Source organism: Strigops habroptila, chromosome 22, assembly GCF_004027225.2.
Source record: "Strigops habroptila isolate Jane chromosome 22, bStrHab1.2.pri, whole genome shotgun sequence".
NCBI classification, from domain to species: Eukaryota; Metazoa; Chordata; class Aves; order Psittaciformes; family Psittacidae; genus Strigops; species Strigops habroptila.
The window spans coordinates 431,161-444,771 of NC_044298.2; the positions used below are offsets into that span (position 1 = coordinate 431,161).

At 64.0% G+C, this 13,611-nt stretch overlaps 1 protein-coding gene across 2 annotated transcripts; it reads left to right on the top strand.

Moving 5' to 3' along the window:
* The first annotated feature begins 618 nt into the window (after positions 1-618).
* On the top strand, positions 619-7,455 carry PRCC (proline rich mitotic checkpoint control factor). Of its 2 annotated transcripts, none has more exons than XM_030474198.1 (7): positions 619-1,410; positions 2,517-2,564; positions 2,991-3,563; positions 3,975-4,070; positions 4,842-4,985; positions 5,495-5,560; positions 5,982-7,455. In XM_030474198.1, the coding sequence occupies exons 1-7, from the start codon at positions 907-909 to the stop codon at positions 6,066-6,068; spliced, it is 1,518 nt and encodes a 505-aa protein (XP_030330058.1). In that variant the 5' UTR covers positions 619-906; the 3' UTR covers positions 6,069-7,455. The 2 variants fall into 2 exon arrangements, with proteins under 2 accessions (XP_030330058.1, XP_030330057.1); XM_030474197.1 differs by having other exon boundaries at positions 630-1,410; positions 2,517-2,567; positions 2,964-3,563.
* The last annotated feature ends 6,156 nt before the right edge of the window (positions 7,456-13,611 follow it).

A 13,611-nucleotide genomic window follows, 5' to 3' on the forward strand; every position in this document is an offset into this window, starting at 1 on the left:
AGTGCTGGGTTTCCAGGTTTAACTCCTGCTTTCCAATGGACCCGCTTAGGAAGGAGGGAATGAACCAACACACTGGGGAGGTGCCGCCGTACCCCGGGATTTCACCCCAAGGGTTGATCCACGGCTTCGGGTCCCACCGCATGTGGGGAGCTGGGGCTGAGCCGCGCAGGGAGAGCGGCCCCGCAGTGACACAGCACCCGGGCCCGGGCCCGCCGGGAGCTGTAGTCCGCGCTCCGCCGCTCGCTTGGCGATGAACTAAGCGGCCTGGCAGCGGGGAGCGCCGGGAGCTGTAGTGCGGCCGCCGCCGCCGAGCCCCCGCGGGCCCCCGGCGGGCCGCAGCCGGGCTAGGCCGTACTCTACCCCGGGGCTTAGCCAGGCCTCACTAGGCCCGACCTAGGCCTGGGCCTAGACCTTGCCCGCGGCTCCCCTGGGCGTCCCCTCCCCGCTCCCCCGCCATGTCCCGCCCCGGCCCCGCCGCCCCGCGGCTCACGGGGCACGCCGGGAGCGGTGGTCCCCGCCGGGCGGCGAGCGGACTACACTTCCCATGGTGCCGCGCGGCGGGTCCGCGCTGGGAGGCGGGCGAGGGGCCGCGCGCAGGGCACGCTGGGAGTTGTAGTTCCCGCCGCGCCGGGGCGCGGACCCTGCCGGCAGCCATTATCTGGGAGCGCGGCGCGCCGGGCGCGGAACCGGGCGTTGGGGCCGCTCCGCCGCTGCTCCGAGCCCGCGGCCCCGCCGCTGCTCCGCCGGGCTGGGGCCGCGATGGCGGCTTAGCCTCGCCCTCGGCCTCCCCTTGCTCCCCGCTGTGCTCGCTGAAGGCGCGGCGGCAGCGCGGCCTAGCCGAGAGGGCGGATCCTCGGCCTCGCGTAGCGGCTGCTGCCCGCGGAGGGCCGCCCTCCTCGGGAGGCCATGTCCTTGGTGGCCTATGCCAGCAGCGAAGAGGAGAGCGATGCGGAGGAGCCCGCGGGCGACGAGGAGGAAGCCGCCGCCGCTCCTCCTCCTCCTTCTGCCGCCGCAGCCCAGCAGCCCCCGGCGCGGGGGCTCTTCGCGACTCTGCCTCCCCCCAAAGCCCCCGCGGTGCCCCCGCCGCCGGGCAGCGGCTTCCCCCTGCTGCCGCCGCCGCCTCCCTTCCTTATGGGCCCTCCGCCTGGCGTGAGGGGCTTCGGCGCCCCCCCGGGCCCCGCCGTCAGCCCGCCCGAGGCGGGCGGGAGCGGGGAGCAGCAGCCCCGGCCGGGGGGGCTGCTCCTGCCGCCCCCCAGGAACGCTGCCGCCGACACCGCTGCCCTCAGCCTGCCCCCTCCCGGCGCGGCCGCTGCTGCTCCCGCCGCGGCCGGGGGGGATTCGAGCCTCCCCAAGCCCAAGAAGAGGACGGAGCCGGTGCGGATCACGGTGCCCGAGTTGCACAAGGGAGATGTGAGTATGAAACCGCGCTCGGCCCCGCTCATTGTGTGTGGGAGCTCCTCTCCCCGAGGTTGGTTTGCCTGGAAAGAGCAGCGTCTCCTTCCCCTGCTCGCACCCATCCCAAGGGATTAGATACAAGCTCTTCCCTGTGAGGGTGCTGAGGCGCTGGCACAGGGTGCCCAGAGAAGCTGTGGCTGCCCCATCCCTGGCAGTGTTCAAGGCCAGGTTGGACACAGGGGCTTGGAGCAACCTGCTCTGGTGGAAGGTGTCCCTGCGCGTGGAGCTGGAGGAGCTTTAAGGTCCCTTTAGCCCAACCCATCCCATGATAATCTATCACGGCACCAGAACCTGTTGTGCTGGCATCTACAGGGAGATTTGTCCTGGCTCCAGCCCTAATCCTAAAGAGCTTTCCAGCATTAAACTGATATAGAAACCTGATTTATAATCCCAACACAGCAAACCCCAGCTTATCTCCACCCTTATTCACTCCCGAAGGTACCGAGGTGCTGATGTGGATGGCCTTGGGTGGGGGCATCCCCCTAAAGTCTCTTCTCCTCTTTGCTCTGCCAGCGGTGGCTTTGCCTGTCAAGTTCTTCTGTCTCCGCAGGCTTCGGGTGTCCTGCAGCCCTTTAGTGCTCGTTTCCCTCTTTGCTCGTGGTTGCAGGGTGTTACAGGGCTCCTGAGCACTAAATCCAGGCAGCCCCGTGGTGGGAGCAGGGAAAGGCAGGTCCCTGCCCCCTTAGTGAGCAGCTTTCCCTCTCCCCTTCGCCGTGGGTCTGTGCCTGGCCTCAGGTGCTGCTGCTGCTGCTGAGGAGCTGCACTGGGGTGCTCGGGGCAGCGCAGGGAACAGCTTTGGCTGCAGGTTTCCAGCTTGCTCCTGCTCCTGTGGACGGTGTCCGTCCCACAGCAGGAACCCAGGTGGGCTTTTAGCTCTCTGCCCTGCCCTGGATGCATCAGCAAGAGCTTGAGCGCATCCCCTGGTGCCTTCTAGTGCCCTTGGCTGATGATAGACCCAGAGCTGCGTCGCTGGGACCTGTGCCTGGTTCAGGCCTCCGTTGTAGGGTGGCTTTGTCGTTCCGATGCCTCCCCTTGTGCTAAGCTCTCTTTTTCTTTCTCAGTCAGATTCAGAGGAAGATGAACCAACAAAGAAGAAAAATACTCTTCAGGTAAATCCCGAGGAGGTTTTTTTTCCCCTGGGAAGAAGCATTTGTGGGGGACAGATCTTGGCCTTCCGCTGGTACAAATGAGCCCCTTTAGCACGTGGCTTTTAGTGTATGAAATTCGTGAACTCCCCTCAGGGATCGCCCTCTTTTGGGGCAGTTTCAGAGTTTTCAGCCTCAAAAAGCCCGGCGTTACGTTGGGAAGTTGGCACCTATTTGTAAAGAGCACATTTCCCTTCGAAGCCCCTCTGGCCTTTTGGGTGAGAAAGCACCCGCAAAGTGCTTTTCAAAGCAGCAACTGCTGGTGCTGAGCCATGGGGAAGCCGTTCGTGGTGGTAGAGAGGGGCGAACGGGCAGCAAAGCTCCGGAGTCTCACTCATCCCTCTTCTCTTTTCCCTCTGGGACCCGTTTGCCCTGCCTGAAACCGTGCAGGGCCGCGGCGAGGGCTCCGGTTTGTCCGCTCTGCTTCCTCAACCCAAGAACATGACAGTGAAGGAGACCAATCGGTTACTTTTGCCCTACTCCATCTCGAGGAAAGCCGGAGAAACCCCCTGTGACTCCAAAGCTAAAGCCCCCACCTCTTCCTCCAAAGCAAAACCTCTCTCCAAGCCAGCAGTGCCCACGACTCCGTCTCCATCCGCTATCAAAGCCGCTGCCAAGAGCGCGGCCCTGCAGGTAACCAAACAGATCACGCAGGAAGAGGAGGACAGCGACGAAGAGGTCGAGCCAGAGAACTACTTCTCCTTGTCTGACAGGAGCGAGCCCGGCGTGGTGGGTGCTGACACCTACATGTACTCTGGCCCCGTGGTGCCGGAGGACCCCCCGCCCGGGACGGAGCCGGAGCCCCACTTCCAGGACGCTGCTGCCAACGCGCCTCTGGAGTTCAAGACGGGCGCGGGCTCCAGTGGGGCTCAGCACAGTTGGGTGCCCAAGCCTGGAGAAGATTACAGCAGCCAGCCCTACAGCCACTTCCCTGCCTACAGCGAGGCGGGCGCCTACTATCAGGTGAGTTCTGCTCGGGAAAGACCTCTGGGGTGAGCGGGGGGCTGAGGGAGTTGTGGGAGCAGAGGGGAGCTGGGGCAGGGAGCAGAGATCCACGGTGTTGAACACATCAGAGGCTCATGGGCTGAGGTGGGGTGGAAACGACCTCAAGGTCCTCCAGCTCCAACCCCCTGCCATGGGCAAGGACACCTTCCACTAGAGCAGGTTGCTCCAAGCCCCTGTGTCCAACCTGGCCTTGAACACTGCCAGGGATGGGGCCCTTCCCGCTGGGGGTAGCGCACTCTGTCCCCCAGGCTGGCGAAGCAGCAGCTGGGGGCTGTGATTCCATGCTCCATCCTTGGCCCCTGTGCATGGATGCTCCAGGGTTCATTTCCCTCTGCTCTTGTGCCAAACTGCTTTTCCTTCTGCTGACAGGATTACTACGGCGGCGGGTACTACCAGGAGGGGGAACCAGCCCAGGCAGCAGCGCAGGAGATGAGCAGCGACTCCTCCTTCATCGATGACGAAGCGGTTGGCACCTCACTCTCTGTCCTGCTGCAGAATTGCTGTTTAAGCTCCGTTTGAGCCCAGGACCCCACCAGCCCTCCCTGTGCTTCGTGCTGGGTTGTTCCGTGGGCTCTAGCGCTGGGTGATGCCCTCCCTGCAGCCTCTCGGGCTGCTGCTTCAGCACGTTCCTGTGTGTTATCAGGCGGGGATGAGCTCCTAGAGCTCCATTCCCTCCTTGTGAGGGGCATGTGGGGCAGACGGGGGGTGTGAAGATGGGCCTGGCCGAGCTGCAGATGAGCCACTCTTGAGGTACCTTCACGGTGCACCCTCCAGCGCAGCAGTGAATTCCCCACTCGGTTAAAACCCTCTTTTCAACCACCTTTTCCCACTGTTGAGCTCATGTAGAAGCTGCCAGTCTCATAAGCTGAGCCTGCCAGTGCTGCAGAGGACAGTCACCCCTCGCTCCTCCGAGGGACCCCTGCCCTTTAGAGGTGTATTTGTGCCACGGGAGGTGGGTGTGTTGGCAGCAGAACCTCAGGCACCTCCCTAGAGCTTGAATTGAGTGGCTCGGGAGGCCGAGGTTCTCCTGAGCAAGACTGAGAACACGAGTCGATGCTGTTTTCTGCGTGGGGCGGTGAGGTTATAACCTTCCCGCTGCCAGGTTTAAGGTCTGTAGCAGAGCAGAACTCGCCTCGATACCAGGGGAGGTGGTGGTTGGGGGGGCCGGGGCTCAGCCTCCATCCCCCTTCCCTTGTTCCAGAGCTGCTGTGACTCTGGTGGCTTCTCTTGTTCCAGTTCAAGCGGCTGCAGGGCAAGAGGAACCGCGGGAGGGAAGAGATCAACTTTGTGGATATCAAAGGTGATGATCAGCTCAGCGGAGCCCAGCAGTGGCTCACCAAGTCCTTGACTGAGGAGAAGACCATGAAGTCCTTCAGCAAGGTACAGGCAGGGGTTTGGAGACCTCCGTGCAGTTCCCAGCTGGAGGTGTGTTAGATGCACCCACCAGCACGGGGGGACGGGGACCCTGGGGTGTTGTATAAAGAATTCCACCTCGGAGAGCTGCTCAGAACACGGGCTGTGGGTGGTAAAGAGCAGCCAGGAGCTGCTCCAGCTGAAGGAACCTGCCCAGAGCCCTTTCATAGGAAACAAATGCTGCTTAGAATCAGACTGTGAGGTTGGGAGGAACCTCAGGGATCATCTGGTCCATCCTTTCGTGGCAAAAGCACAGTGTAGACAAGGTGGCCCAGCTGAACCTTCAAAGTATCCAGGAATGGGGAATCTGCCACCTCCCTGGGGCCGTGATCCCAAAGGCTGGTGGTTCTCCTGGTGAAAACATCCTCTCGTGCCCACCCTCCTCTCGCCCTGCCTTTGTGCAGGCTCTGCTCGTGTTTTGCTCGCTGGGCCAGGATCTTTCCAGCCTTAACAATTCCCTTGCTTTTGCTTCCTAGAAAAAAGGAGATCAGCCCACGGGGCAGCAGAGGAGGAAACACCAGATCACGTACCTGATCCATCAGGTGAGTGGCAGCAGCCTGCGGGAGCCCCGGCCTGCTCCGAGGCCACCAACAGCCTCGGGGCAGCAGCACCTTGACCCTGGGGGTGTCCTGGCACTGAGCTCCTGCCTGGCTTTTGGCTCTGCTTCCCCCCCCCCAGCTCTGGGCTGTGTTCTGAGGCTCTTTGCTGCCCGGCTTCATTCCCCCCCCCTCCCTGCTGCTGCCGTGTCCTTGGTGAGCAGCTCCTGACCCTGTCCCCCCCCCCGAGAAGCTGCGTTGCAGCCTGCACATCCCGATGGATTCAGGCCCCCGGCATGAGGATGGTGCGAGCTCCGCGAGGAGGCTGCTCGCTGAAGTGCCCCCGGTGGTGGGGTGGGGGGGGGGTGTGAAGCGCTGGGAGCTGCTGACTCAGCACCACTGATCTCAATCCTCTCCCGTCCCGCAGGCGAAGGAGCGAGAGCTGGAGCTGAAGAACACTTGGTCTGAGAACAAGCTCAGCCGGCGCCAGACTCAAGCCAAATACGGGTTCTGACACCTCTGGCCTGCTCCGTGGCTGTGTCCCTCCTGTGTGGGCTCACCCCTGGGGTGGCAGGACACCGCGCTCCCCTGCGGCACGAGAAGGGTCCTGAACTCATGCGAGCTGGTCCTGAACCTCCAGCCGTCACCTTTCCCCTCCCTCCTTACAAACAAGAGCGTGGAAGGTCCAAGCCAAGCCTGTTCCACGCAGCGGATCCAGCCCAAGGCAGGAGATGTGCCTGGCACGAGGCTGCGGGCGCAGGGGCTGCTCCTCCTCCCGGGTAACCTCACCCAGGAACCTTGGGCAGAGTCTCAATAAACTCCCAATTCCCACTTTGCTCCTTTCCCGGACTCGCTGTGCGTTGAGAGTGTGATTGTCCTTGCTGAAGGATGCTTCCCAAGAGCAAGCCTGGCTTTTTGCCCCCTTGTTTTTTGTGGTCCCTTTGAGTTGAGCCATCCTCAACGGCTGCTTCCTCGTGGCTGAGTAACTGCAGAGCTCCTCTCACGCGACGGCTCTTGGTTTCTGTTCGAGTGGGGCTGGGTTAATGCTCCTCTTCTCAGCTCCACCAGCCTCTGTGTCTCCAGCTGTGCTGAGGGGAACCTCCTTTTGCAGGTCAGAGCTTGCCCTCGAGCTGAGAACACCCCGGGGGTGATTGCGGGGAGGATCTCGAGGTGCTTTTGGATTAACATGCTCAGTGTGTGGATGTACCTTCCCTTTCCCCCCCGCTTCCTCCTGAGCCACGGCCTGCAGTGCTGCGCCAGGCTTGGCCCAGCGCTATTCCCAGCGTCGGGAAGCTCACCCAGCACCCCCAGAGGGAAGCTGCCAACTGGACGTGTAGGATGACTTCTTCTTTCTCCCCGCTTTGTTTGTATCCTCCTGGTTCCAATGAAGTATTAACTTGTCCCTGCTGGCTGGGAAGAGGGATTGAAGCTGAGATGTGGAATCCAAGGGCTTGGTTGGGGTGATGGGGCTGCAGATCATGGGCTTTGCTGGCCAGACCCACGTCTCCTCAGCCACATCTCAGTGGCCTCCCTCGTGTGATGCTAAAGGGGACAGGGCTGGTGTTGACCTGGCATTCCTGCTACTACGGGTTGTAGTGGTGTGAGCACGGGCAGAGCAGCTCCTATTTGTTGGATTTAGGACTCCCAAGAGGGGTTTTTCCTCCCCTGACTCCTGTTAAAACCAAGCAACCAACCCTGAGTGAAACCTTTCCTTCGAGTGGTTTAAAGGAGCCCCATTCCCGGCTCACTTCCCGGGATGGTTTAGTACTTCCAGAGCCCCTTTGGAGCAGTGAATGAGCAGAATAAAGTCACTGTGGAGTAATTTATTCCTCTCTCCCCTGTACAGCCCAGGCCTCCAGAGACACATTTGATAAAGGAATAAAGTTTTCAATGAACTCGGTCACATCCGTGTCCGTCCCCGGGCGCTCGGCTCCTTGCTCCAGGTACTCCGCATCCTCTCTCCCTGCCCATGGGAAGGCTGCAGCCCGTGTTTTGGGAGCAGCCTTGGTTTCCTCTCCAAGCAGATGCTGTTGCCCAGCCAGGGCTGAAACACTCACCCGAGGGAATGGGCTCTGGGTGTTGCTCCCCCGTGATGGGGATTCCTCCCCCTCGGCATTCGGCATTCCCGCTTGGAGCACGGTGTGGCGGCGGTGACGGCAGAGCCGGGGCTGCAGCTCTGCTCCCAAACCCTTCCTCTGCAGCCTCGGGGGGATTGTGGAGTCCTGGAGGTTGAAGCCTTTCTCCTCTCCCTATTCCATGTGGAACGGCTCATGCTTAGCACTGGAGAGGAGCTGGGATAATGGCCACAGCCCTGGCCCTCTCCTCCTGGCTCCAGAGGCTTCCTTTGGCAGTGAAGGAGCCTTGGAGGGTGCTTGTCTCAGACCCGCCTCCACTGATGCCTTAGAGATGGGCTCCCGAGAGCTGCTCGTACATATTGTTGGGGTCCCCCTGCCCCACAGCGCTCCTCCTGCGGCCGACAGGGGCATCCTGCTCCGGTGCAGGGTTCCTGGTGCCCTGCAGAGCCACAGTGAGAGGGGAAGGGAAACAGGGGCAGGCCAAGGGGAATGGCTTTAACCTGCCCGAGGGGAGACTGAGATGAGCTCTGAGGCAGAAGCTCTTCCCTGTGAGGGTGCTGAGGCGCTGGCACAGGGTGCCCAGAGAAGCTGTGGCTGCCCCATCCCTGGCAGTGTTCAAGGCCAGGTTGGACACAGGGGCTTGGAGCAACCTGCTCTAGTGGAAGGTGTCCCTGCCCGTGGAGCTGGAGGAGCTTTAAGGAATCCCAGGCTGGGATTCTATGGGAATAGAATCCATAAGATCGTTCCTTATGGAGCTGGGAGCCAGGACGCGGCTCTACATCGGTCCCTCACCCTCCCAGGGCTGAGCAGGGCCACGGGGCCGGGACAGGACCCCTCTCCTCCCGCTGCCCCCCCGCTGTGGAGCAAACCCCAAGCCCGCAGCTCCCGGCCGCGGCACTGGGAGCAGCGGGTGGCTCTGCAGCGACCTGCGCCCGGAGCCAACCCGCGGGGCCGCGCCGGGGGCTCCGCTCTCCCCCCCAGCCGTGGTGGGAGCCGCCGGGAGCTGCCTCCTCCGGGAATGGCGCCCGGGTGGGCTGCGGGGGGGCCTGGGGGGCAGGTCCTGCCCTGCCACCACCACCTCGGAGTAGATGTTCTCGCTGCAGCCCCGGCCCATGGCATAGAAGGGGCCGGGCTCCTCCTGCTCGCGGTGCGCGGTGGGGCCGGGAGCGGTGCCCTCGTGGGGCTCGGCGTAGAGGTGGCAGCTCAGGAGCTGCTGGTACGTGGCCTCCTCGTGCTCCTTGGAGCTGGCCTTGGCTGGGAGCGGTGGCGGGACACCGGGAGCCTGTGGAGATGGGGTCCAGCATCATTCCATGGGGGCTGCATCCTCCATCCCGCCTCCAGCCCCATCCCTGTGCCCTGCCGTTACCTCCCTGGCTGAGCATCCCTCGGCGCCGGGCTCCACGGGCAGCAGAGGGGCTGTGGCCTCCTGCCTGGCTCCCCGCGGTCCCTTGGACACGGTGCTGTACACCGGGAACATTCCTGGTGCTCCTCTCCATGGGAATCGCGCGGCATCGGTGCCGTGGGGCTCATCTTCCTGCACGGGGAGGAGAGGAGCTGAGATCCCGCCTCGGCTCCCTGCTCCTCCGGGGGTGCCGCTCCGCTTCCAACCCTCTTTTTGTGACGCTTGGACTTCCCTTGGCTTCGCTTTCGGAGCTGGGAACCCCCCATCCATCCGTAGAGTGGGAATGACTCCACTCTTCCCGCTCACCCGTGCCCGTGGCACCGTCAGGACCTCGTGGAAGGGCGCGATGGGCGCTGTGCTGTAGTGCTGCAGGAGGTCACGCAGCTCCGTGTGCGCGCTGCGCTCCCCCAGGATCACGTACTTCCCATCCGGATCCTGGGCCAGGACAAAGTGCCGGCAGCGATCCCTGCCCCTGGAGCGGGGGAAAAGGGGCTGGGGTCGGCACAAGGGGTGGGAAGGGGCCTGAGCACAGCGGGAGGGTCCCTCACCTGTAGGACAGGACGAAGCCAACGGTGCTCTCACTGAAGCGCACCAGGAAGCAGCCCAAGGGCTCATCCTGCAGGAGCTGCTCCGCCTCCCTATGGGAAAGGGTCCGGAGCCACTGACCCCGCTCCCTCCGTGGGATGCAGGGCTCCAGTCCCGGAGCCCAGGGATGGGGATGCTGCAGGGGACACCCTGTTCCCCCGCCCCTGCTCACCTCCGGCTGATGAAGCCATGGAACCACGGGGGAAGCTCACCCTCGGCCCTCAGCCTCCCGACCTGAGTCTGCTGGAACCAGAGCTGTGTCCGGGCACGCAGGGCCCCCAGCGCCGGGTCCCCCTGCACCGGGGGGCCCCGGAGGGAAGGGGAGAGCATCCGCGTGTGGGGATGTGCCCCCGGGATGTCCTGATCCCAGCGTGGGGCTCCTGATGCAGGACACGGTCCCTGCAGTGTGTGAGCTCTGGGGGCTGGACCCGTCACAGCCCCACAGCCCCTGCCCCGCGTGTTGTGGTGCCCCAGGGGCTGCTCTGCCCTGTGGGGCTGCACTGGGGTCGGGTCGGGTCCTGGCTTGGTGCTGGCTCTGTTGTTGGAGGTGCTGAAGAGGTGACGGGCATCCTCCGTGGGGTTCCCTGTCCCGGGGAGAAACAGGCTCAGAGCCTTGGGGCACCCTGTGCCAGCGCCTCAGCACCCTCCCAAGGAAGAGCTTCTTCCTTAACTCCAACCTGCACTTCCCCTGTTCCAGTTTAAGCCCTGGGAATCCCCAATCCCTCCCTCGCAACCCCTGTGTCCAGCACCCCTTTGGCTGGGGGGAGCATCCCCTCATCACCCGTCTCTTGGGGTTTGCTCCTCGGCCTTTTCCCTCCCGTCCCGGCCCAAACCCCGATCCCCGCCGTGCACCCACCTCTGCCCGGGCGCGCAGGGGCTGGGGGGTCCATGGCTGGAGCCCATGGGACGAGGGGGGGGCTGCGCCTGCGCCTCGGCTGCCTGCGAGGGGCAGGAAGCGGCGACGGAGCCGCAAGAGCCTTGGGGTGATGGGACACGTCCTGGCAAGGTGGCACCGGGTGGCAGCGGGCGGCGATGGGGTGACACCGGCAGCGGAGGGGCTCATGGCCCCGGCTCATGCCACGAGCTGGGATCCGGTTCCTGGCACGGTGGGATCCGGCATCATTCCCCTTCCTCGTGCTCCGGCTGCCTGGGATGTGCTGGGAGCATCGGCCCAGCAAAGGGGATGAGCCCAATGGGAAGCTTCCAGCACTGTCGGCTCCATCCCATGGCTGCTTCCCAGGGCAGGGCTGGAGTCACCGTCCCTGCAAGTGTTCACACCCCGTGTAGCCGAGGCTCAGTGCCGTGGGTTAGCGGTGGCCTTGGCAGCGCTGGGAGCGGTTGGACTGGATGAGCTGAAAGGTCTCTTCCAACCTGGTTGATTCCATGATTCCATGTGAGCCGCGATTTCCTCCTGGTGCTGCCAGCTCCGGAGCCAGCCCCGCATTGGCACAAGCGATGCTGCACCCCAGAGACGGCTGAGAACAGGGATTAGAGCTGGGAATGGCTCATCCATCGCACCGGGACAGGGACGGGCTCTGCAGAGCCGGGATGGGGACGGGGATGGGGACGGGGACGGGGATGGGGATGGGGATGGGGATGGGGACGGGGATGGGGATGGGGATGGCTCCCGGTGCCCTCCCGCACCCCGAGGCGCCAGCCCCGGCTCTCTCCACCTTAAGAGCCCCGTGTCCCTCCCTGCACCCTCGCACCCGCTTCCCCCACGGCAGACACCAGCCGGGTTTCCTGTTCGCAACCCTCGCTTACGGACAGCGGCTGCTCCAGACACCGGGAATTGCCCCTGAAAGGCCTTTTCCAGCAAAGAGCTTCTCCTGGGAACCGTGGCCAGATCCTGCCCCGGCTCCTGGGAAACGCTCTGAGGAGGAGCCGGGATTGGCTGGAGGAGCTGGGGGGGGACCCTCACACAGAGGAAAGCGCTGTCCCGGGGCAGGGAACAGGGATTGGGAGCTGGACACTTGAGGAGCCGCTTTCCCTGGGAGCCGAGGGAATGAGCCTGGCCACGGTGCTGTGCCTCAGTTCCCCCCCTGCAGCACCGCGCCTGACCCACGGCTCTGCCCCACAGGAGCATCGGGGGCAGAACCCACACCCTGTGGGTGAGGGGCGATGCGAGGGGTGCCCGGGGGAAACTGAAGCACAGGGACATGGGGACACGGGGACACGGGGACACGGGGACACGGAGCCGGGGCTGGTGCTGCCGTGACTCGGTGGCTCTGGGGCTCAAGGCTGCATTTGGCTGAACACACGTTCTAATTGTAGGAAGCAGTTAATAGCCATGGGGGCCCCCCCGTCTCCCCATCCATCCATTCATCCATCCATCCATCCCAGCACTGTTCAGCCCCGGTTTCATGGTGCTGACAGGTCACTGGGGCAGCAGCCCCCCTCCCCAGCTCCCTGCTTCAGTGGGGCTGCCCCATGGCTGGACCCTCACCCGTGCTCGGCCCTAGAGTGAGAAATAAACATCTCCCCCTCATCCATTCTCCTCTCCCGCAGCTTCCTCCCGCTCCTCAGGGGGAACGCGGGGTCCCGGCCCCCCGGCCCCGCGCTGCCGTGGAGGGTGACCCTGGCATTGTCACCTCTGTGCCGCGCCGGGGGGCTCCATCGGCTGCATCCCTGCGCCAGAGCACCTGGATGCTCCTGCTCAGGCGGGGACACTGAGGCAGGCGCAGCCCTTCCTTCCTTCCCGGCCCATCCCGGCGCGGGGGGGGGTTGGTGGTGTTTTCCCTCCTCTATTTCCCAAACAAGCGCTGGCCGCGGCCCGGACAGTTGTCAGGCTAAATATTTAGTGTGCAACACCCGAAAACAAAAGTGAAGGGGCCGCGGGGGCCGCGGGGGCCACCCCTGTGCCATAGGGCGGCGTTCCATAGGGAGAGCGGCCGGACACGGAGCAGCAGCGCCCAAAGCAGGACGGGGCCGGGGTCCCACCGGGGATGGGGACCAGGGTGCGGGGTGCCCTGCGGCTGGGGGTGATGCTGCTGCTCCTCGGCCCCCTCCCGCTGCCCCCAGTGCGGGCGCCATCCGAAAGTAAGTGCCTGGGATGGGGCGGGGAGGGGGGCCGGAGCCGGGTGAGGGGGTCCTGGGGGGGCTGTGCCTGTGGATGGGGGTTCCAAAGCTCTTTGGGTTCTCCCTGCCTCAGTTTCCAGCCCCCTGTGCTGTGGATTCCCCATCCAGGAGGGGGAGAGTGTGGGATACCCCCCCCCCCCGATTTGCTGGGATGGGAAGAAGGGAGCGTGGTGGGAGGTTTGGCTGGAGCTGGGAGCTGGAATGGTGGGAAGGAGCCATGGGCAGCACTGTTAGTGGCAGTGAATGGAAAAGGACTGGGGAAGCGGGTGGCTCCTGTGGCTCCTATGGCCGTGGTGGGGAATGTCCTGGCTCTGATAGGGGCACGTCTGGGATCAGGGTCTGTCCTGCCCCTCCTGGTCCCTGCTGGCTTTTGCCTCAGTTTCCCTGCTCATCAAGGGGCTGTGGATGGAGGGGATGCTCCTCCCTGGGTCCCTGTCCCCTCTCTGTCCCACAGGGACAGGGGGACCCCTTGCACAGGGGAGGGATGGGGTGGCGTTGCCAAGGTCAGGGCTGGTGCTGCACCCACAGAGGGTCCCTGTGCCCACATGCATCCATGAGGTCCCATTGCTGGGATCTCAGCAGGTTCCTTCCACCATCACTCAGCATCAGGGCCCAGGCTGGGGATGCTGCTGGTGGGAAGCTGCCGCCTTCTCCTTGTATCCCTGCTGGCACTGGGAAGTGGGGGATGCTCCCACGGTACTCCCATTCTCTGGGTGGGAGAGCCCCGGGATGGCAAATCCAGTGGCGGGTTACTGGGAATGATGGAGCAGGAGCTGCATCATCACATGTCTATGGGGGACGGGAAGATGCTGTGAGCTCCCCACGGAGCATCCTGACCCCCGCGGGGCGCAGGGACGTGGCGAGACAACAGCCAGCCCTTGTTAGCATCACCCCTCAGCGCGGTGATGGACGCGGTG

Excerpts from the sequence above, each read along its gene's own strand:
- PRCC (XM_030474197.1), top strand. The coding sequence starts at position 907 with ATGTCCTTGGTGGCCTATGCCAGCAGCGAAGAGGAGAGCGATGCGGAG. Across the intron at positions 3,564-3,974 it reads AGGCGGGCGCCTACTATCAG|GATTACTACGGCGGCGGGTA; the intron begins GTGAGTTCTGCT and ends TTCTGCTGACAG. Across the intron at positions 5,561-5,981 it reads TCACGTACCTGATCCATCAG|GCGAAGGAGCGAGAGCTGGA; the intron begins GTGAGTGGCAGC and ends CCCGTCCCGCAG.